We start from the raw sequence: 24,529 nt of genomic DNA, 5'->3' as shown, positions 1-24,529 counted from the left end.
TCCTCCCAGGTTCCAAAAAAACCCTCAAAATTCCCTGTATTGTGAGTACGAAAGGTTGTTCGTCTCTTTGTGCCCTGCGATTGGCTGGAGACCGGTTCAAGGTGTCCCCCGCCTACCGCCCGAAGTCAGCTGGGATATGCGCCAGCACGCCCGCGACTCTCGTGAGAAAACAGCGGTTCAGAAAATGGATGGATGATATATTGTTTGCAAAATCGCTTTGGTCAATGTAAAATATGTTAGCCAATATCACGATCGTGTTTTTATGGACATAAATATGTGAGTGGGAACCAGTGAGGTGGTCTTGGGTGTGGTGAGGGGATTGCGGGTGTCCTCTTGACGAGCGTGCTTTGGATTATTTACTGCCTGATGTTGGCAGCCTTGGAGCCTCATTGAGAGTAATTTACAAGCCGTCTCTATTGGTGGTGCTTTTTTTTTTTTTTTTTAAGGCCAAAAGAATGGCCAAATGAAACGTAAGCACAATCAGTGCTCACCCAGGCACCAACAATGGTCGAAGCTTCCCGACATCCGTGTGGATTTATTTTAACAGCTCTATTTATAGCCACATTATTCTCAACATCAATCCTGATTTTCTTAAATACACAATTGCAAAAGTATTACCATGTTTCACTCTTGAATTTCTTCACGTGAGGCCAAACATAATGGAATGAGCTGTAACCTGAAAGTTAATTCTGAGTTACTTTTTTTTCCCCACTTGTGTGTTTTTTTTTTGTTGCTTACTCTGTTTGTTTAGCGTCATAAATGTTTAATTTGTCTCCGGTTCACCCACTTGTGAGTCTTTCTTGATTATGTGTTTGGTATTCTGTTGTGTCAGACGCAAGAATTTTCAAGGGGGGAAATGAGAAAATGTTTCCCCCATTTTCAGCAAATAAGTGAAAAAGATGTCTGTACTCTTTTTGCTTAACTAAAGACAGATGTTGATGCTCAGCAGACGCTGCTTTTCAAAACAAATGGAATTTTTCCCCCTTCTCCGTGTGTGTTTTCCTCATTTTAGAATCCCCACTAGCTTAACAACCTTGAATTCAATCCCGATTGTAGGTGCATTTGGTTGTTTTTCCTGCATTGCGTTGCTTTTGCGTCGTAAACAGTGGCAAGCAGCATTTCCCGATCGTGTATTGCCGACTCCAGGAAGCTGCCACTTGTGGACTGGTCAACAACATCACTATCTGACAATTCAACACAGCTGCATGCGATAGTTTTAAAAAGATACTTTTGACCCAGACTGGCAGGCAGCACACTTTTGCTACTACTACAAATATTATATTTTGTTCATTTTTGTGCATTTGTTTGTTTTGCGGCATCAGGTAAACCTTGGTGTTGACCTTGATACGCAAGCACAACTTTAGTGAAGGAATTTAAACGCAGCTGTTGTATTTGTATATGATTTAAGAATCTTTGAGCAATTTGAAATTCACAGACTGCTGAAAACAACTTTAAATTAGGAAAGTGAACAGGTTAAAATATCCGAATGCCTTGGTTTAGTGATGACAGTGAAATTTGGTCGCCTGAGCAAAAAAAGGGACTCTATTCATACCATATAGTATATATATATATATATAGAAACCTAACAAAACAATACATTTGGAAGGTGAATTAAAATTACAAGTTGACAAAAATGATGGGAGGAATTTGCTGTTAAGTCCACTGAATAGTATTCTTTGGGAAGTGACTCATGATTGAGGTTCTTTAAACAAAAAAAAAAAAAAAAACAGAATCATAAATATATCAAAAAATACCAGCAATATATCAGAGGAATTTACAATTCTATGAAGAATATGATCAATATTGATTGCATGGAACAATAAAATTTGAGTAAAATGAAATTGATAAGTGAATGAGTCAGGGTAAATACCAGGAAGATGAAATTGGCATCCCATTTTGCTGGCCAGATGTGAATTGTTGAATCTCTAACAGATGATTGATGCTTCGCCTTCATTGCATAAATCGTAAAAACAAACTTGCCTTACCTTACATCAGTTCTGAATCCTCTCGGTTTCCTGAGGCCTTTCCACATCTTTTGTCTTCGGTTCTGTCCATTTCCTCCTTTTTCGATTGCATTGCTACCTGTAGATGGATATTGCACAATAGTTACAAAAAAGCCCAACATTACAGTTAACAGCATATGTATTTGCATGGAATTGTTTTTAAAGGTGCACATTTTGTTGTTCTGACAGAAAGGCCAACCTGATCCTCCGGAGGGTGGACAAGATCAGCCACTACTGTCGTTCCCTACTACACAGTACGCATATCCAGAGCCGTACTGACACCATGGCGTACGTCTACTGCCGCAGCGACGACGGACGGATGCCCGCCAGCGAGGGCGCCTGGAGCGGCTCGTTACACGAAGGCCGCACAGCCTGCACGGAGAAGCTTATCTCCGTACAGCGTAATACATACAGCAACACCAAACTCCGGTGAGACACAAGAGTAGGGACGCGCTTGCGTTTTGTGATGTCACTGACTGATGCATCGGCTGACGTCGTCCTGCAGCGGGTGTCTCTGCGAACAAACCCACTGGACAAAAAAATTATGCGTGTGGCAAAAACAGTACGTCGGGCAGCAAAACAGAAGAAAGAGCAAAGTGAACATGTAGATAGATGATGATGGATAGTGAAAGCTAATCCTCAGCCAATCAGCCAGTCGTCTGTTTAATACCTTGAATGTAACATTGTAGTTGCTTTGTTCATGCTTTTATGTGAAGCACTTAAAAGAGAGGAAAAAAAGTACAAATCTAAAGATAAGTTTGCGTTTGTTTTAAACCATCGTTGTAAAAGGAGAAATGTTAAAGCCATTTGCTAATTGTTTTTAGGTTTTATGAATCCGAACAAAATAATAGCCAATTCTATAAAAAACATATTGAGAATTTATGTCCATGATTGAAAGTTTACAAAGCTATGAATTTGGTGGGTGAAAAAATGAGTAAAATTCCAAATTTTGAAAAAATGCCAAACCTTTAGGCCTGACACAAAGTGTTCCACTCGATTGCAAAGACAATATGTTTTGTAGAGCTAACAAAAGACAAAAGCTTGACAGTTTGACTACAAAATGAAATCCAAGATATTACAAGAACTCGTAATTGCTTTGAATGTGGTGTCTATGCCCGTGTTTTTGTTTCTCTCTGTCTTTCTTGTCGCAGGAAAATGTTCTGGTTATAAATTTTTCAAACGACTTCTTACATTTTTACGAGCGCACATTACAAGATTGTACCACCCAAAGCAAAAATAGATAAACATCAATCTCCACGTTTGATTTTTTAAAAAAAAAAAATGTTGCCTCTATTTCCATTTCTGGTATGTTCATCTTGTGTTATATAAACTGTAAAGTTAAATTATAATATTGTACATTGAAAACTTGTACAAAAACTGTATTATGTGGATTTTGTCATTTTTTTTCTGAAGAATGTGAAATATTAAAAAATGTACATATATAATGTATAGTTTGCGTTGTCTTTTACATAATGCAAAATATTCACATTTCAAATTATTAGACTTTATCAAAATATGGTGCATGGGTCACTACTGGTCCCCTAGCAAGGCATTGGTCAAATTTAAGATCAATTCACTATTATTTATAAATACAATCATTCAAAAGCATGAGGCATAACAATAAATTTTGGCAGTGAGATCGTTAGAAGTGGCTTCCAGAGGACAACTAAAACTAACCGTCCTTGACACAACCGCTTTAAGGTTTATGCCACGCTTAAATTTGTGTCTTAAACCCAGAAAAACAAAAAAATAAATATTCTTGTTCAGAACTGTGACACATCGACAGATTCATTGAATAGAAAGATTCTGCGTTAAAGCGTTTCTCTTGTCATTGTTATGACAGGTGGTTGTCCAATACCTTATATTAAGCAGTGTACATTCGAATGAAATCTAGCATGAAACGTCCTTTCTGACATAATAGCAAAGCTTTACAGCCCCTTATTTGAAACTCAAGCCGTCAATGCTCCTCGAAGCTTCCCTGGCCCCGTCTTGCGGCGTGTTGCCCTCCTATCAGGAGAAACTGAAGAAGTGCTTGTTGATACTTGGCCTCCAAAAAGTACTAACACATGTTGGAACACCCACATCCAAAACCAATTGCATTCACGACTTCAAAACCAATGAGCTGGAGCACATATTTCTCCAATGACAGCGAAGGACGACTGAAAATGTGTGATTGTAATGTTATAAACGTCCATCACATTGTATTGCCAGTATTTGATGCATTTATTATGTTTTGCTTCTTTTGACTTGTTATTTCTCAAAGCATTAGGTGAGCAATCTAATTTAAAAGAGGGTCTTGGAAGCGACACAAAATACTAAACCTAAGTGCTGATCATTTATTGATTTTGAATGTTTGAAGACACAAAGACTCACTGATTTGATTCTACTGCATCTGAAAATAAAAGTAATATACTTAGCTGCCATAGGCTGTCACCCAGTTCAGGATATCCACCACCTAAGTGTTTTTTTTTTTTAATCAAATGTCAATTTATGTCAAGTGAAATGAGACTGATTGATTGATTGATTGATTGATTGATTGATTGATTGATTGATTGATTGATTGATTGATTGATTGATTGATTGATTGATTGATTGATTGATTGAGAACAATCAATCAAACTATCAATGAATACATTTATATAATGCAGAAAAATAAAGAAACTGTGCGAAATCTTAGGGTGTAATCAGACCAAAAAAGTTGTTTAGTCCACTTGTTTCGTCCGGGCCGAAAGCAGACTTAATTTATTTCGTTTGGTGCAGTTCCTGTTCACACTGTACATTTTGCAAGTGAAGTATATTTTGTAAACACATCCACACTTGAGACGATCTGTGCTCCCATTAGACAGCAATGACCAGGGCGGCACACTTTAATCCGCGCCAGGATTTGTTTGCGTGTGTTCACATCTGCATAAAAGGTCCGCACCAGTGTTAGAATCGAACCCTGGTCCTTTTAAAGTGGACCAAAGAGTCAGGTCTGCATATATCCTGAGTTAGGGTTTGCTCAGGAACAAGTATGTGCTCTATTAAAATTAGATAATTACATGCCTTGTCACATCGCAGTAAGGCCAAAGTGTAGGAGTCACACTTTGGCCTCAAAGCGCACGACCACAGTTATTATCATTTTTTATGGTTTGGTTTATCCCGCTAAGATTTACAACCATGACTGCTCCATGCAGGCTTCCGTACAAAAATTCTGGCTGTAAACTAATGATACTTCTTTTAAATGCATGGGTGACGTGTTGAGAGGTCAATGAATGGGACGCGGTGTTGATCAGCTGACACGTGTGGAGAAGATTTACAGAAAGTTCAATCGTGCTATTTCTTAGCAGTTAGCACAATCCATAGGGCAAATATTTACATTAGCTCCTGAACTAACACACCACTTGGGCTCTCTAATTGATATCATTAAGCAAAAAGGTGGCTATGCCTCCCTGTGTGCGTGAGCTGCCGGGAAAGCAGTTACTTTTTCCACCTCCCCTCCGCAAAACTATTCCTTTTAGCTTCCCATCTCATTTCTTTCCAGTCATGCAACATTAAGGGCCACTTTTAAAAATCAGTAGCTTGATGTTCATTCTCACGGAATTAGGACATAGTCGTCAAGAGGTGTGCCAGGAACAACACTCTCATTTCCATGCCGATGTATCTGTGATATTGTCTTAACCACCCGCGAATATCGCTGTTCTGCGAGTTCAGCACTTGTCATCGACGTGAAGTACTGTTGCGACTGACCTTTTAAATGAATTCAATTACATTGCATCTATGCACAAGATGCTAATGGTACATTCTTTGCATAAGCTTGTTTATGTGTTACAGAGAGTGATGTCTCAACAGCAAGACTACATTTGCCCTGGCACCAAAATGAAGTTGCGCCCGTTTTTACACTGAGTGCACGGGCACCAGTCTGCCGAAATAAGGTCCCAAGGGTCTTTCTTCCTGACTGGAATGTTCTGCTCAATAGGACACAGTCATAGGTACAGGAGTTGATAACATTATGACATTCTTCCACCCCTTCATAAACAATGTACGGAGTAAAAAACATGACAAAAAGAACAACAAAAAAAAAAAGCATTTTTATGAAGAATACAAAAGATGTCACACAGAGTTTATATCAAATTATGTTTTGAAAAAAATAACTAGAATAACTACCGTATTTTCCGGACTATAACGCGCACCTAAAAACCTAAGATTTTCTCAAAAGCTGACATTGCGCCTTATAGTCCGGTGCGCCTTATATATGGACCAAATTCCTAAATTTAAACTGGCCCGAAGCATTGTGTCGTGAAATCAATCACAAGTGGCCCGCTGAAGACTATGAATCATGAATCAAAAAGACTATGGATCATTATTTTGTGATTATAAAGTAATTTGTTGCGTCTGAAGTTGAAATAAAAAAGATAAAATGGAGAATGATTTGATTTGGATTAAAAATCTGACACGATGCATTAATGGTGCACCTTATAGTCCGGTGCGCCTTATATAAGGACAAAGTTTTAAAATGGGCCATTCATTGAAGGTGCACCTTATAGTCCGGTGCGCCTTATAGTCCGGAAAATATGGTAGTAATAATAATAATCACACACCAACCAGCTCACTTTAACCAGTGTTTTATTTCTACACAATAAATGACAGCAAAAAAAATCAACATGATACTCATCTTTATGACTCTTCCTTATGAAAATATAGTACAGTTCCGACATGTTTTTGCCATGTACCAAAGCACCAAAAAAATTGAGATAATTGCAACTGTGAAGAAAGCAAGGACAAACATCCACGGAAAACATAAAAAGTCCAACTGGTTGTATATGTGCCTGAAAAAGTGCATACTGTAAAAAAGAAACCAAAGAGCGAGGGAGCCATCAGAGAGACATCCTATGGCCTCCTTTACAGTGTCGGTGGAGACCCAAAGGCATATCTGACTCATACAGTCCAAAGTGAGGGCAAAGAAACGAAGAAAAAGTTACTGGCTGGTGCCTGAACCAAACATTTAAATGCATAATAATAATTCATAAAAAAAAAAAAAAAAGCAACAGAGTTGCTACTGAGGTTCCATTTCAACCCAGAAGTGATCATTCGGGTTCCATTCATTTGGACGACAAATAAATACAACTCACTGGATATAATTCATGGTCTAGAAAGCTGACAACAGTACTTCCACAGAGCCATTATGGACAAATAAATGCTAACTGCAAGTGGGCGTGGCAAAGCATCTTGTTTGTTTTTTTACTATGTTTTTTTTTTTTCTCACTGTATTTTGCGGGCGATACTTTGACACAATATACAACATCTTTTGTATAATAGGATAAAAATCCATCCAAGAGCTACTCCCGAACAGTTAGTACATTGTTTTTGCAAATACAATCATCAATATTTACATCTTAAAATATATTTGTTGCGCAATCGGGTACGAAACATTGCAGTAATACCACTAGATATCCACGTAATATGCAAATACACTTATTTTTCTATATATATATTTTTAAAATAAAAATAAACAAAAGGACAAGTCACCTTTATTGAGGGAGACAAAAAGTGGACTAAGTCTAGAACCAGAGGCCTGTGAGAGGTAATTCTTCATGTGTTACAATACACAAAGAAAAATGTCTTCAACAAGATGGCACATCAGTATTTTATGATCGGAGAGGCTTCAAACAGTCCTCGACTTCTTTGTCTTAGTTAACCATTTTTGGGCATGCAAAAAAAAAAAAAAACAGGTGTTAAATTAGAAACAAAGTGGCAACTGTTGGTATAAATGGAGTGATATCAAAGCCTGTCAGGGGAGCGAGCACGACTCCAAACATATTAGTGTATGTGATAAGCCAGGCGCTTGGCCAAGAAGAAGTGTGTTCCTTCAGCTTGAACTTCAAACGCCTCTTTAAGCTGCCCAAACTTCCTCTCTCCTTTTTTGCGCAGGGCCTCGCTCCACACTGGCCGCCCTGTGCCGCCTGAGCTGACAGTGACAGATGAGGCAGTGTGTCAAAGGAGTAGGAGGCGGGCGGGGCAGGGGCCCGAGCAGGGGGCAGGGGGTGTCCAACCTGGTGGAAGGGGGACGGAGAAAATCTGACTCACTTGCCCCCGTGGCTTACGTGTCGCTTTGCCAGTCAAGCGCTGGCCGCCACCGCCGCCGTGGGGGCATCGGGGTCCGGCCCCTGTGAGTACACATTTTCACACCTGGCCAAATAGCTGCCCAGGCCAGGAAAAGCAGCCCACCCATTCCCTCCACCACACCTTTTTATCAGCATCCAAGAACACCCTGCACCCTGCACCACACTCTCAGAAAAAAAAATGGAATTCATCCTACCAATCAGGGGTACCCTCAAAAGTATTCGCCTCTTATGGATCGGTCACATTGACCTTTTTGAAAACGCACAATTTAAAAAAAAAAAAAAAAAACACATCAGGTTTGTTCTTCTGTCCGTATGTTTTCTATCATTGAAAATATTCATATTCACCCATAAAACAAACAGGATTTATTTTTCAAACTTAAAAAAGGTACCTTGGAGTCTCATAAAAGTACCTAGTTTTTAACATTGTAGTTGTTATAACACTACATACATGAATTTATTTCCCCAAAAGCAAACAAGAGTTAAAAAAAAATACATTCTGTAATTTAAATCTGTAACATTTTACATGTGTGAAGCAAGCACTGTCTCTTTTCTAACATTTAAGGGTTAAAAAAAAAAAAAGTGTGTGAGGGCAGAGGGGGTTGCCTGATTACAATAATAATGATGGATGAACAATGTCAAAAATAACTTACATGGACATTAAATATAACTTAAAAAAGTATAACACTCTCAATAAATAGTTCTACTATGTACACCATCGGTATGAGAAGCCAAAAGGAAAAAAAAAATCAATAAAATAATATATATCTATATATTGAAGCAGCAAACATTACAGGCATGAGGTACAGTGAGGGATCCTGTGATGACGACAGTTTCGAGGTGATGTTCCTTCTTTGCGTGAATCGCTCGGTTGGACTATGGCTTTACGAGAATACCTCCTTCTCCAAAAGAAAATCCAGTCTTAAGTCTGTAGCCTTTGGAGACAAGCGTGAATTTTTTTGGATACAGGTCATCATGAGTCACAAACAACCAAATGGTCCATTCGAATAGCATAGCAGGAAGGGAGCTGAGTGGTGGATATTGAACCTGTGGTCATCAGCATGAAGAAGTGGGGCTTGTAGGTTGAGCCCCTCCACCCCACTGGTTGCAGTTGTATGTAAAACAACTGAAACCAGAGTACTAATATATATCATAACATTGTATCGTAATATCAAGATAATACATGTCTTCTGCTAAATGCAATAAGAATAACATAGCCTTACAATCATTCATAAATAATTGTGATTTCTTCATTTAGGTTTCCTTCTCGTTTGACTTTGAGTTTCTCGGTGAAAAATAAACAGCTTGGAAAAAAGAAAATCAAATGTGCAGTTGAGTTAGTTGTGATATGTTGAAATATTAGTAAATGCACAGTACAACCTCCAACATCGATGAAACCAAAATGTTGGGAAATATCACTAGACTTAATGGAGAAGGTGGGTAAACTTTTTGGGGGAGCAATTTGTGTGTGTCTTAGATTTATATGGCGCTCAGGGGGGCATATTAAAAGATTAAAGATTGGGGAAGCAATGATTCTTATTAATTTATTATATTTGTCGTGCCACCGCAGGAGCAGGATGGCACAATATGGCAAAGAGCCAAAAAATGGAACTTACTGCAGTTTAAGACAGTAATGTCTTCAAAATGATTGCTCAGCACAATGCGTTGGACCTTGGAGGTTCTACTGAATATAACCTTTTCGATATATCTGATGCTCTTGTTCGCAACTTTGGGAAAAAGGTCATGTCAAAGCAACACAAAAGGACCAAATATTTGTCTCGGATCACCATTTGGACAATAGCAGCTTCTACATATGTTTTTTTGAAAGACATATTTTTTTTTACATGTCAACTTAAAAAGTGCAGTAACTGAAGTCATTATTACAAACACTAATTGAATATTACGTTTGGTAGAAAAATCAAATACATGGAAAAAAAATCTCACCCTCTATTGAGAAGTAATATTTACAAAATATTTGTGGTTTTTTGTGTGTATTTTTGGTGATGAAGAATCCCTCGCAACTGTGTGTCTTAGTCACGCTGTGACCTAACCAGAGCAGCAAAACGTGGGCCGATAAGCCAAGCAGCAGCATCAGCAGCACTGTTTGTGCTTGTGTGTGCGTGTGTGTGTGTGTCATGAAAATGAAATTAATTCACCATTTTGCTAAGGTCACTGCGAAAAGGTCCAAATTTTGGATATATTATTGATCTCTACAACGATCCTTTTACGATGCGGGGCAAATTGACTAGTTAACAATATAGAATATTTAAGTATAGTATTTTGGGGCAAAACCTTTACAATTTCACAATGTAATGGTTATTAATAGAATTTGTCATGAAATAAAACCAATGTTTAGCCAGATTTTTTTCTTTTTTGACATGTCTGGATAATTAATCACACTCTGGGTCAAAGTGACCCAGTAAAATTTTAGTATAGTTTTTGGGGAGAAAGCCTTTACGATTTCACAATGTAATAGTTGGCAATAGAATTTGTCGTTAAATACAACCGATGTTTAGTCCAATTGTTTTCTTTTTTGTCTTGTCTGGATAATTAATCACACTCTGGGTCAAAGTGACCTTGTAATATCATTGCTGTTAAAAAGAAAAAATACCCGGAAGGTTTAAGGGTTATTGGGTCCAACTTGAAACATGTTGTTAGTCTGATTTTTTCATTTGCCAAACACAACGGAAATACTCAGATAATTGTAGAGGATAAAACTATAAGGTCATCCGTCGTAATCACCATCTGCAGTGTTAGCAAGCTTAGCCAGTGTGACTGAAATGTCTTCTGTTTTTTTTCTTTTGAAAACTGTGACTGGAGATAATGGAAGCACCATTTTGGTTCCAAAATCTTGATAGACGGAATTAATAGGAGAGGTGGTGGAAGGGCCGTTGTAGGTCTTAGCGAAAGGTGAATTTGTGGGGAAACCGTTCCGTGAGAATTAAATAAGCCAAACTCTAAAACTGAAACTAAAACCAACTACTGCAAAGTGAGGTGTTTACAATGACGTTCCTTCAGTTGCAATCAATGGATAATGCTATTTTTTGGTTGCAAAGGATTCCCTGCGAACCGCAGAAAAAATATGTAAATGAGGATACTACAATGCAAAAACGTCGAGTAGCGGCAGATGCAGTAGCAGAGGCCGCATGGACGTTGTTTTCATTCCACGCTCTGAAATTTACTTAAACAAAAACAAAAAGAGACGTATGGGAATATTGATTCTGCTGTGGCAGGGTAATTACGTAATAGTTTCTGTGACTGTTTGTTTATTTTATCTCCGTTATTGTGTGTGGAATCTGCGGAGTGTAAATGATACGATCGTTCCAGGCGAGTTTGAACCTCTGATGTGCCGATGAAGAAACACATGAGTGAAATTACAATAGATACAGAATGTCTGACCACTCGTGCCAAAACCTCATGTCTTCTAAACGTGTCTGAGAAACATGTGTCTTCATTTCCTTCATATTTATAATTATTGATCCAACACTCCCCCTCCCCCACACACATTTGGAATTGCTTTCATTGTGTAATTATCGAGCTAGGGCACTAAACTAGACACTGAACAAAAGGCATGCTACAGTACCTCGGCCTGCCTAGGTTTTCCATTTTTTTTTTCCTGGCTATTTCATAATTGGCTGCATTTTGCTTCATGATGATGATACTGTGAGGCTACTTTCCTTATAGTTGAGGAATGACGTTTTCAGTGGCGTCTTGTGAGTCCTGTCGTCTTTTCTCGATCTTTTCGTGATGCAGAGGCAGAGGGGTTGCGAGGATGGAGAGGTATGCCTGTTAAAGCAGCATGTGCAGGAAAATGGAGGATAAAGATCGAAGGGCAGTTGGGGGGGGGGGTGTTACCGCCTTGCCCACTCTGAGTGTGGTGTTGGTGCAAAGGGTCTTGAGATGTTGAACAAAGCCCCCCACCCCCAACCCAAAGCCCTCTTCCTTCATCGGTTTGGTCAGCCCAGGGAATGGACCTTCTCTTCCCTTCTGTTCTCCACGGCGTTGGGATCCCGACAGGAGCATTCGTTCCGTATGTTACAGGACATCGGGAATGGAATCACCTAAGCAGGAGACAGAAGTGAGAAGGAATTAGGTATTTTTTGGATGCGGTATTTCTAGTTAGACCTCTTCTTTGCTTTCTGGATGGAAGGATTGATGGACGGCTGTTACTGTCCTTTGATAACATCTTAATTGGTAGAATCGTGGGGTCAGTATCCTTCGACATGACCGGATAAAACGCTGAGAATGTGCTGCCACCTTTTCTGCAAGCTTCTCTGGGGGGGACTTCAGCTGTTTGGGTAAAGAAAGTGTCCCCCTCTGCTACTCAGCCAAACCAGGAACACATGTGGTCCAAGTCATGCAAAGGCAAACAGCAGACTGAGGGCACGTCAGTGTAAAAAAAAAAAAAAAAAAAGGTGACTTATCAGCTCAATCTGTGGAGGTCTACTGCCAGCATCACTATTTCTTATTAGAGGTTAAGTGGTTGTGAACTCTTTTTGTACAATGGTTCCCAGTATGCAATGTGAACATTAAAATAAGACTAATCCAGCCTGACACACCACACAGTTTGGGGTTGTTTTTAGCTCAGGTATCAATAATGAAAGTTGACTGGCTGTTCCTTTCAGTGAATTGAAAATGTGGAATAAAATTGACTTTGTTTAGATTGCAGAGCATGAAGGAGTCTTTGGATCACACTGGAAAAATATTGTAAAATTCAAATAAAACAGGTGTTAAGACAAGAATTTAGAATGACCCGTCCATAAAATTTTGAACATTCAAATTAATCGGGCCTGGTCAGGCTTCTTTTAGTTAATCTCTGTTAGAAAAGAAGAATATAAAGATTCCATCGGCCATGATTGATTTCATGGTGTTTTTGAGCCACGCAAGTTAAAGGAGACAAAGTGAGTGAGTGTTGGCATTCCCTTTAAAAGAGTGTATAAAAGAAGTTGTTTGTACGTACGGCGGGGTGGACAGAGTGGGCAGTGCCGTGGACCCACCTAAGAAAACGACGCCTGGATGGGATGATTTTTACAAGACCGGGGCCGGATACGCATCAGAAACAGCTGTCAACAGCGTGATGTGTGTTCCTGTATGAGGCCAAGAGCTCCCGGTTTCAGTTTAGCTGCCACATCTGGCCCTGGCTTGAGAGTCTCTCTTCAGGGTGGCTGTGAAAAGGCTGGCTGGCCTTGTGGGCCCGAGGCCCCATATCCCAGTGCTAGAGGGAGGCCTGGGGGTCGGGGCGGGGTGGGAGACACGCAGTAAGTGCGACATGAAAGACCTTCTGGTGGTTGTTGACCCTGTCAGAGCCTCATCCTTCCATCTCTGGTACAGGTCAAAATAACACAGTGTCCTTCTCATTTCACTTCACTCTGTGTACGTCAGCCATTGCTTGGAGTAGTGGAAGGTATGTAAGGCTAGTGTCGACTGGACTGTATCAAAGGCGGCTTTAGACTCTGGTGACTGATACGCTTGCAGATTTTCAAACATGAATGCTGTTTCAAGGGCAAGGCAAGGATGTAGTGTCAAGGGCGCCAATCCAACACAAGCAGTCACAATAGATTTCCAGGTGTGAAGATAGTGTCCAAAAGCATTTGGAAATGGACGTCACAAACGACAAAACAAAACATGACGATCTCCATCCTGGCAGACTTAAATGGGATACACACTATATTGATTACCAGTCAATTACTAATCGGTTACTGGGTCACCAAACAAGATGAAGAAGAGCTATGCTGCTACTTCATAGGGGAAGGTTTTAGATAACTTCACAATACTTTTATAAGAGGAGGTGACTTATTAGGATGTAGGAATGGCAACCTTAATGCAAAAAAAATAAAAAAATACATAACTCTGTTTGGCTACATAAGTGCTAGCACTTAACATCAGCAAACTGCCAAAATCGCTAATAAACAGAGGCAAGTGTGTCCTCACTGCTGTGCAACTACCTTTGCTCAGCTGTGGAGAAAACCCCCCGATCCTCCTTCACATTACCCCTAAGTCCCGTCCTACTTAAATGCCCTCAACCACCAGAGTTGGCATTGGAGCTAGTTATGGCGAAATGCTGTTTATTCAATTGTTGGCAATTACAGGGGATTTCAGTAGCCTGGCAAAAACATGAGAAGGTAGGAAAGTAACCCTGGATACCACTGGCAAAACACAACTACTGAATACTTTGTGCGGCTGTTGACCACAGACACCTACCAAACGCATATATTTAATACGTAAGTGAAGGCAAACATATTTTCTCTATTTCAAATACACGCACCATCATCATCTTCGTCTGTCATTTTAGATGTATGAAGTTGTTTAATCATCTGCAGCTGAGAGCAGGAGCAAACGCGGGGTGGTCAGTGCTGGCAATGGCGGACCATCAGCTTGGACACAAACATCAGTCATGACACTTTACAAATCGCGTATTGAGAGTTCCTGCGTCAGACGGAGAGCTGTAAACAGCGTTGAGAGACTGGGAGGCAACTCAAGATCCGACCACCAAAGCAGACAGAAAAACATATAGTCTCATTTAGCAAAAGTTGTTTTAGAGGGGCCAAGCCATATAACTATATAATTGCTGCCCTCTCCATATTGCTTCAAGCTTCCAAGAGAGGAATTTCTTCCAAAATTGGGATGTGAAGGGGGGGGGGGCTCTGTGCAGGCACCCCTCAAAAGGCATTACTCCATACGCTTGCCGACTCTCATCCTCTCCAAATCCGACTGACAGCTTGCAACTATTAACGCTAGATCCAGAGGTGACCTTACACGCAGCTAGACCTTGCACCCTCAAAGCTCCTGGGGGTGGAATAATACACAACAAGTCATCCCGAACTCAAAGGGGGAGTCAGCCATTGTAATCCAATACATGTTTTGGCAAATCCAAGAATATTTCCTCATGATCTGTTAGCTGTCTATACTGAATGTGCGCTATGAACAAAAAAAAAATACAAATTAAAAAAAAAAAAAAATCAAACAAAGTGGCTTGGATGAAGCTACACAATAGTTCTCCAGCCAATCGCTTCATGGGGGCGTTTGGGTTCTTGTAATGCTTCTGCTGGCGACTCGCCTTCTTCCATGAACGTCCCCGAAAAATTTGCCTCTAAGCGAAAAATCAAATGTAGATCAGCATACATTACACAGGCTTCTTGGTATATTCATCAAAATATTTGACTTGGCGGACTCAGTATTTCATTCAGCTGGCGCTGTCTCCCTTTTTGATGTTATGACACAATGAAGGTGCACTTTGAGCCACTGGCTTGGTTGTGCTTGAAAACGTCTTCATGATACTTGTTTTCAATGGTTTGTTTTGGACTTTAAATGAAGCGTACTAAGCTTTAAACTGGTCTTGACCTGACATTTAGCAGTACGGTATAAACCCCGTCGCACTCGGATTGCAAGAGGAAGCAAGGTCTTAGCGAGAACTGAGCAAACAGCTGAAGGCTGCAGCCTGTGCTTCGAGCAACTATTTAACAATGTACGTTTGTAAAATCAACTAAGAAAACAAACAGGAAATACCCGTGTCTACTCCCGTATAAAATATATAATCTTTCCAATATTCGCAACAACCTATTGTTGAATTTTCTAGATTTCTGGAGAAGGAACAGAGGTGATCACTGTGTTTTCCAAACTTCCCTTGAAATGCAATCCATTGCTAAAAACGCCGTCACTTAGAAAAGCACTGCTTGTGATTACGGCTTATGTCTGCACGGCTAAAATGAACCGTGAAAATGGACAGGAAGCATTCTGGAGATGTTCGACTATATAATCAGAAAAGCGCAAGATGTTCCTTGTACATCCTAATTCACTCGAAGCAATAAAGAGGCTTCCTAGTCAGACACAGTGAAATATCCAGGGAGACGCATAGACCTCTGTATAAATGTAGCCAGACATACAGATGGATATGCCAGGAGTACAACTACAGACCCTTGCCAAATTCAGGAGAGGCCAAACCAGAGAAGCAGATGTTGCAGCGCAGAAGCTAAACTACACTTCCAATCATGCCATTTGCCAACAACTGCTAAGTGTGATCCAGACAAAGCCCGTTTGGTACACTGAAGAGTGCTGCTGCTACCACAGGACCCGAGCGCTTTGCCGTATGCAGCCAACCGCAAAAACGTTAACAACTGCCTAAATGTCGAGAAAGTGTTTATGAATGTGGGGAATAACATGGAATGCAACGGAATGTTCACAGGTCTGAATGCTATAACCGCAACTAAAATGGACATATGTACGTATGTTCAGGATTATTGACCGTTTCTAAGATTGACTTTTGGTACAGTGGCACTGGGTCATTCATTTGATCTACCATGGAGGAGTAAGCAGAAAAAATACCAAATATCCAAGCAACTTTTGTGGCTGTGCTTCAGTGTCATAAGATTCAGAGATGATTGTCAGGAGCCCAGTGAATGATTAATTAAGTGTTGCTTTGGTTAAGTCATGCAGACCAATTTTGATAGGCTGCCAATGGAACGAATGTGGCTGAATATGGAGGTAGCCTATGTGCAATGTTCTGTTTCTGTTCTCAAAAGTTTGCATGATAGCCAATCAAAAACAACAACGAAAAAAAGATGATTACTCAATAGTACAGTGGCTGTAATAGTGTCTTGGATTCATCTGCGTGTTACGCCGTGTCTCGCTGTTATGATGTCACACAATTTACGTAGCTGGTAGCCGACGAGACTAGCGTCATCTCGCCTACACACCCTGCGGTGGAAACAAGTTGAGGTCAGGATTTACCGTTCCAAGCCATACCCAGGGGATGGAAAGTGAACTTTTGTTGCAGACAGGGTATGAACTCAGAGGCTTCTTAAAGTGCCAGTATGGTATTGATAATGAGTTTTGGCAACCATCAATAAGGCAAAATGACTCCAGAGGGAGTCCAGGATGAGGATTTATGGGCATAACAGTTCTCATTTAACATATTGCCTCCAATATATTTTTCTTTCAAAAGTACTTTATATTATTTATGGTGGTAAAGGCTTGCCAATGGTAACATGTAATCTAGAAAAAAAAAAGGAAACCGAGTTCATGTGCCGTACAATGGTGCGTCTAACCTTCTTGGTCTTGACAGTGGATTGGCAGCAGTCTCCTCCATCGTAGTTACAGAAGGCTCGGTTGTTTACTGCATCACAGTAGTTGTCTCCCATGAACGGCTGTGTTAAAAAAAACACACAAAAACAGTCATCTTCAGTAGTATCATATTGATATGGTTGTATTAATTGTAGTTTCTCATGAGCAATACATGGCCTTTTACATCCTTTATCTTTTAATGTGATCCCCACCCCCTTTTTTTGGCCTTTGATGGACCAGAATCGTAAATCTGACAGAGAATGCAATAAACTATTCACTACAGAAAAAAAAAAAAAAATCTCCCCTACGAGGAGATTTATAGGGTTGGCCCGACCCTTTCCACTTGCGTTAACAATCAGGATATCCAATTGGTTTAAAGTGCGCACATCATATAATTCTTACATACAGTGGAGGGGAATTCCTTCACACGTGAATGCAATATTTGCAGAAGACAGATGCTGTTTGATGTCGTGACCTCAGTCTGACCTACAAATAAACTAAAGACTTAAAAGGCAGTGGATGACACGGTAATGGCTGGCTGTCTGGATTTAAGTCAACTACACTTCGCCTCTTGTAACCACTCCCAAAGGTTTTCTTCCTCGTTTACAAAGCCTTGACGAGTCCACCGATGTTCAAGAGATTTTATTGTGAACTTCAAATCATGACAGACAAATGTATTCAATAAGAGGGAAAGGGGCAGATGTGCTTATTCAATTTTATTTGACAATCATTATAACTATTTTGAATCCTGATAAACGTATATTTAGTCAAGCTCTTTCAAAACAATGTTTACCTGTTTTGTCTGACTTTGTCTCAATTTATTAGAAAATTAATTAATGCAGGTATGCTTTACTAGATGATTTTTTTTCTAGCATATCAGGTCTTTATAGCAGATCAGATCTTTATAGTAGTAATGATAATCCGCGACCACATTTTTTTAAATCAAATAAATAAATACAATCTCGCCTTACCTCACATCCTTTGAAGCAGTGCAGCAATTCTGGGTGTGGATACCACTTCAGTCCCATTGTACAGACTATACTCTGTTAGATACATTGTGAAGAAAGGTATAATCAATTAAGCTGTTAAGATTAAAGAACAAACAAAAACAGTCAATGTCGACTCATCAAGACACATGCATGCATTTATGATCGTGTACTCTTTTCATATTCTTGGCTGCCTTTGATTTACACTGACCCGTGCCCCCATCAGACCAATACAGTTTGAAAAGATAGAACCTAATTATAGTTGTGTGTTTGTTCATCGAAGTAAAGCAGTCCAAAGGGATAGTGTGTCCGGCAGTAGGGTTTGAGGGGAGGACAGGGGAAACACACACGCAAAGGTAAAGAGCACAATGTTCTCAAATACCTTAACAGAATGTGTGGAATCCTTTCCCACTGTGCTTGTACTTAAAATGCAGCTCATGGGAGGTGTGTGTGGAATGTGCATGTGTGCATTTGTTTGTGTGCATCTGCGCGTGTCTGTCTGTCAATCTTTTAGCATTAATCTCATGGCAGACAGTAAAATGTCATATCCAAAGTTAATTTGTGTGAACTTGTGTGTGCGTGTGTGTAAGAATGAGAATTCAACCGTCGTCGTCCACATAAATAACTCCACAGCTCTCACAGAAAAAGTACAAAAAAGAGGTGCCTTGGAATGTCTGTGATTATCTTTACTAGGCCACCATATGAATCAATCGGACAACCAATGGTCTCATGCATTCCAGTACATACTGGAAATTGTGGCATCTGTAAAGCTGAGGTACACAGTCCGGTTTCATTATAAGTACTCTAACACAAATTGTCAGATACTTCTGTAAAGGTCAAGATACTGTTTACTTGATCATATGCTGCTGTTTTGGTTAGCAACTCATTTTTCACAATCTAAGTAAAATATTTATGTCTACTAGAGGGAGGCATTTATTCATATTAATGTGTATGGTGTCTATATGAGGAATAATGAATGGTATTATAAAATAAAGAGGCGACTTTTGCCCTACATGCCTCACACTCTGCAGTTGAGTGACTCAAAGCTCTCAGCCAGAAAAATATACAAATGCAGAGAATCACAAATTATTCCACTGGATAGCTTGCCGGGATTCTAATACGCCAGTGAAGGAAAACACACTTGGATGTCAGAGAATTTACACTTTCATAAACCCTTCAACACTGAACAAAAAGTTTCATTATGGAAGCTAAATACATAAAGGAAAAAGGAAATACCATTAAGATCTCAAGTGTTGTTATAAACACACAAACTGTTCCAAATTAAACTGCGTCCTGTGTTATCCGTGCAGGTCAGACCACTATAAATCTAACATATCCCGGCGGGATAAAATAACTGCCTTACCTCAAATAACACCCCCAAATAATAACACCCCCTGTGTGCCTTTATCTAAGAGAATTGACATGGTTTTCCTTTGCGGCCGAAAACGAAGGCTATTTGTCATTTCAGCACTGTCAGCAAATCGATGCAATGGAGAAAGATGGAAGACGGAGGAGGAGGCGCGCATGGCAGAAGGCGAGGCCTACAGTAGCCACGCGGCGCAAGATGGAGCACCTTAATTCATTCGGGAGCCGAAAACTTTTTGCACCTACTGTACTTTCCACTTGTTCTCGTTGCTTTAGCGATGATGTCATCCATAAACCCTGTCCCCTCCCTCCTCTCTCTCTCTCTCTCTCTCTCTCTCTCTTTCGCTTTCTCTCTCCCACTCCTTTCTCCTCTCTCAGCAGGGCCGTAAATCATGATAATCCATGATGGTTGCCTGGCTTCACCCCTCACTATGTATGTGATCCTCACTCGCTCCAAGCCTCCCGGGGCGCTGATACCACATAAAAATAGATCCCCATCTCAGCGCCACCTTAGACGACGTAATGTCATATAGAAAATGACTAATGCCACTGGAAGCCCGACAGGCTAATTTTGCTGATAAAGGGGAAGGCGGGTGCTTGGGGTGGGGGCCCGCAGAGTCGTTAGCTACACAGGGAAAGAAGGAGGAAAGATGTCTAAGTGGGTCATAGTGAGAACTGAACTACAACTGGTTTAAAGCAATTAATCATCATCACTTATTAAGGTGGACAAAGTTAACCTCTCAATGTTGAACTACATTGAATTTACATTTTGCTGCTGTGCATTAATTATTTTTTCAATACAGAGACTTCGGGTAACAAACTAACTGTCTTGAGGGAGGCATGGGAGGGTCAAGGATATCTCAGGGGGTCAGTAAAACATTTTTTTTTACAAACCACAATTTTTTTTTAGAAAAGAGATTCAGTGTTTATTCTTTTCGAGGGACGTGGAGATGTTGAATTTTTTTTTCCAGAAAAGTAAAAAAAATGGGCCAATGTCAATTATCTGGCCTGGCACCTAGTGGGTGCAAGCATATTTCAAAGGGGGAGGGGGGGGGGGGGCAGTGCCCTTTTGCCCCACCTCTATAGCTACGCCAGTGTCTTCTTCTGATGGTTCACCGAACTTTGTGTCCAATGGCAAAACTGGTGTTTTAGGGTTAAGATTATTTTTTTTTGTGTATTTTAATTTTCTTACTATACGTTTAGCCACATTTTAGAGGACAAAGATGCGTTTTAACGCTTGGCTACTTTCCCAAAAGTTCCTGTTGATCCTTCTTTTTGTCTGTGGAATAAGATACACACACTTAAGTCAATCCTTTAGATACACACACTTCATTGACTTTAGGGCAACTGACTGTATGTCAAAGTAATAGTTAATAAATCATCTTCCCGCTGAAGTAACAAACAATGTCAATGCTGAGCTTTGGCTCCCAGGACGCACTCAACCTTCTGGCATATGACCGCTATCTCTTTACGGGTTTACTTGTATGCAATCCATTGCGGCGCCCTCCAACAGCACAGGATCAATTTACCACTGAGCACAAATCATATCAATTACGTACACCCATGAAAAACAGATCATTTCATGTCCTCGTGGCCCAGCCCACTGCTGACTCAGCGTGACTCTGAAAGCATACGAAATGGGTTGTAGGAGGGAAAGCACACCAACACATAAATACTAGTGTGATTCTTTCCACATCAGTGTCCCCTCAACTTTCCCTATCAAAAAATAAACAAAGCAATGCTGGGATAGGCTCTAGCACGCCCACGACCCACCTAGGGACAAGCGGTATAGAAAATGGATGGATGGATCATCATTAAATGTGATACTACTCTTATACCATACAGTACAGGTTTCAAACTTGCAGCCTGGGGGCAATTTGTGGCTCCCAGGATGATATTTTGCGGCCCCCTACTTGACATCAAAGTTTAACGCTAGTGGGGCCCCCACCTTTTTTGATATTGCCCTGAGCTTTTTGTAGCCCATAGCTCATGCTCATGACAGCTTTTGGCGAAATGCAATTCCAAAGTGACAACAAGTGGCATGAAAAGATATTCTTTCACCCAGTCCTAGTCATGACTTTATAAAACCTAACGTGAAGAAAATATCAGCAACAAGAACAGCCAATTTCAAGAAAAATAGGAGCTGGACCGTTTTATTTTATTTAATTTTTTCCTCCCCTCACATTTCTTCAATGTACGGAGAAAGTTGCATTGCTCAAGAAATCAGATGTCATTATTCAACAAGACATGTTGCGGAATACGCTATGGGGGACAGGGTCATCAATCTTGTTTTTGTTCTGAGGGGTCGTTAATTTTCTGAACTGTTATAAATAAATGTTGAGAAGACTGGATTAGTTGTACTTTTTGAACCCTTTTTTGTGGAATACTTGATGTGGCCCTGAGACATATAAATTGGGACCGTTTCTGTAAACTATTGAGATGACTGTTCGGGTTAGTTAGGATAAATGCAAAATGCTTAACCCTAACATTCACCCCAACTCTAACCCTATATATAGTAAACTTACATTTTGATGTGAACACTAAACATGCACGTTACGCCTAACTCTTAACACTAGACATATTTGTAATCCTTACCCAACCCAAACCTTAAACCTTCCCTGCTCAACCTAACGTCTATAACATTATTTGACTCAATTTCTGTCAATTATTCCAGTATGACACACACACAAAAATTGAACGTTTGCACAGGTGTGACTTGTCTGCATATCCCAAAAATAGCAGTCGGCTCAAGCACTATAACGACTATGCTAGACGGTAACACCATGTTCTGAAAAATGTCTGAGGGGTTGCCATGTTTCAAATCAAAACATTTGGTCATGGCGGAAGATAAAAGGCAGGCACACGTGGGCCTTTTTTGAATTGCGACCAATGGAGCAAGGATATCGACACCAGGCGGCAAATTCCTTAAAGGAGAGTTGTGGATCACAGGGCTTTGTCAAGTGCGTCTGTCACAACGGTGAAGTGGACAAACTCCTCCAACGTACCTTGACCTTGTGTGGGTTCCTCCAGTGCTCCTTGAGTACACCCTCGGCCGTCATGTTGCTAGGGAGGATCACCACGTCGTTGTTGCTCTCCCTGCACGACAGCTCACACTCCTCGCCTGCACGTGACGGGAAATCCAGACAAAAAAAATCCAACATTTTAGCAATGGGCATTTGATGATATTGATGACAGCACCTCTGCTGGTTACAACCAAGTAGTACACTCATCTTGGTCTAAATTGCTTCATGACTCCATTAATCAACAATCAAGTCAACCGAATCAGTTAATTAGTACGACCACTCCAAGTGGTTGTTTTCAGCTAATTATTTTCATCCAAGCTTATTAGCAGAACACCACAAAAACACTTTCGGTTGGCTGATGCTAACCCTACCACGAAAGTACTTTGTAATGCAGATTCAAGTAATGATATAAGTTCCTTGGAGATTGTCAGAAACAGTGATGCGAGCAAAAAAGTTGACATGATTACTAAAGAAAGCTGATCTCTGAGTGCATACCCACCTATGCCATGACCTCGCCTGCATGAGTACTGAAGGTTGTAATGCAGGTTTTGAGGTAAGGAACACTGGCCTTTGATATTGGGGCAGAGGCGGAAGGACCCCGTCCAGTTGCCGTCCTTCCTACAGCGGATGGCGTTGGAGCTCGCGCCCTGCAAAAACAACACGGACACGCTCAACCGACTGGCAGGACGAGGACATTACGCGAGGACATTATGCTGGCATCTCGTTGCAAAAGCAGGGAAATACAATCCAACTTTTATCAGGCATCCAAGCCACGAGGCCTGAGAGGCCGAGCAGATTAAGAGGTGTATACATTTCAGAATTCCAAGGCAAGCAGTGTTATTGTGGAAATCAATAGCCTTCTGAATAGAGCAGCATCAAACTAAGGGGTGCTATGGGAGTCGACTAACCTGAAAACAATGTAAGGACTACCCGATAAAAGATGGCAGGTACTATGGGGGCAAGTCAGTTTCATTAAATATCTATACTAGGAACTTATCAGAGAACTGTTTGTAGCATGTGTTTAGTTGACAATATTGTCCGTTTTACACAATACGGACAAAAGATTAAAGCGCTCAGGTTCTTCTACGGTGCTTTAAGCACTGAGGTACAAATTAGGAGCTCTCTTAAACTGTGCCTCCAAATGTCTTTAAATTGGGACTCGTGGGGGGTATTAAGCCGATTAAGTTAAATTTATGGTGTTGCAAATATATATATATTTTTTTATTATTATCTTAATTATTTAGGAAGCTAACTAATATATCAGTTTGCATTTAGATTATTTTTACTCATTTTTAAATTACACATGTTTTTATTTTTCTTATTTCCAATTAATTGTAATCAATGAAAAATCTATTAGAAAAAGTAATGAATATACAATATCTTAATTGATTTTTTTACAGTAGTATTTTTGATTTTTTTAAATAATCTAACCATCCATGATCTAATTATCTACCCGTCCATGTATTTATTTTAGTTCATCGATTTATCTCATTTTGCATAAAGCCTTCAAAGTACAAAACACTCAAAAAGAGGAAAGAAATCCAAGACAAAGGTAATGTTTTGTTGCTCTACAAATGACACATGATAGACATACACACAAAAAGTGCAATAAAGGATAGAAAGAGAGGCAAGAGATGGACAGACCTGCTTGCATGGAGCGTGCAGCAGCCTCACCGTGTGGGCGGAGCCTCCAGTGACGACGGCATTAGCGCTATTACCGGCCGGGTCAGAGCAGTTAAGTCGGCAAACGCTGTCGAAGCGGAAGCCGTCGGTGCAGTGGTAGGAACCATGGAAGATTGGTGGCGGGGGGTCGCAAGTCACCGGTTCGCATGCCCCCTCCAGCCAACTGCCGTCTTCAGTGCACTGACGTTTAAACGCTCGCCTGTAAAAATGTAAATTATGATGAGGAAATTTGAGAACGTTTCAAATAATCTGTTTCTATTCACCACAATTCTGTTTGTGGGGACAAAAGATTCGTTCATCAATGACCA

The 24,529-nt window shown here is 40.4% G+C and overlaps 2 protein-coding genes across 6 annotated transcripts in view; one reads left to right on the top strand and one right to left on the bottom strand.

Moving 5' to 3' along the window:
• Positions 1 to 3,452, top strand: part of LOC125979904 (astrotactin-2) — a 150,406-nt gene extending 146,954 nt beyond the window's left edge. For both annotated transcript variants that reach the window (XM_049738757.2, XM_049738755.2), the window contains exon 23: positions 2,193 to 3,452. In XM_049738757.2, the coding sequence (XP_049594714.1) occupies positions 2,193 to 2,436 (244 nt within the window). In that variant the 3' untranslated portion in view covers positions 2,437 to 3,452. The remainder of the gene's footprint in view (positions 1 to 2,192) is intronic.
• A 3,139-nt stretch (positions 3,453 to 6,591) lies between these two features.
• The window catches only part of pappaa (pregnancy-associated plasma protein A, pappalysin 1a), a 79,458-nt gene continuing 61,520 nt past the window's right edge, over positions 6,592 to 24,529 (bottom strand). For 3 of the 4 annotated variants that reach the window (XM_049738754.2, XM_049738753.2, XM_049738751.2), the window contains 6 exons: positions 24,183 to 24,420; positions 23,038 to 23,185; positions 22,521 to 22,636; positions 18,136 to 18,207; positions 17,149 to 17,247; positions 6,592 to 12,165 (listed from right to left, as the gene is read on the bottom strand). In XM_049738754.2, the coding sequence (XP_049594711.1) occupies positions 12,061 to 12,165; positions 17,149 to 17,247; positions 18,136 to 18,207; positions 22,521 to 22,636; positions 23,038 to 23,185; positions 24,183 to 24,420 (778 nt within the window). In that variant the 3' untranslated portion in view covers positions 6,592 to 12,060. The remainder of the gene's footprint in view (positions 12,166 to 17,148; positions 17,248 to 18,135; positions 18,208 to 22,520; positions 22,637 to 23,037; positions 23,186 to 24,182; positions 24,421 to 24,529) is intronic. The other variant, XM_049738752.2, reaches the window with a different exon arrangement.

The sequence above is a fragment of the Syngnathus scovelli genome, chromosome 13 (genome assembly GCF_024217435.2).
Source record: "Syngnathus scovelli strain Florida chromosome 13, RoL_Ssco_1.2, whole genome shotgun sequence".
NCBI classification, from domain to species: Eukaryota; Metazoa; Chordata; class Actinopteri; order Syngnathiformes; family Syngnathidae; genus Syngnathus; species Syngnathus scovelli.
The sequence above is the reverse complement of the archived record's forward strand: the minus strand, read 5'-3'. Positions and strand labels throughout refer to the sequence as shown.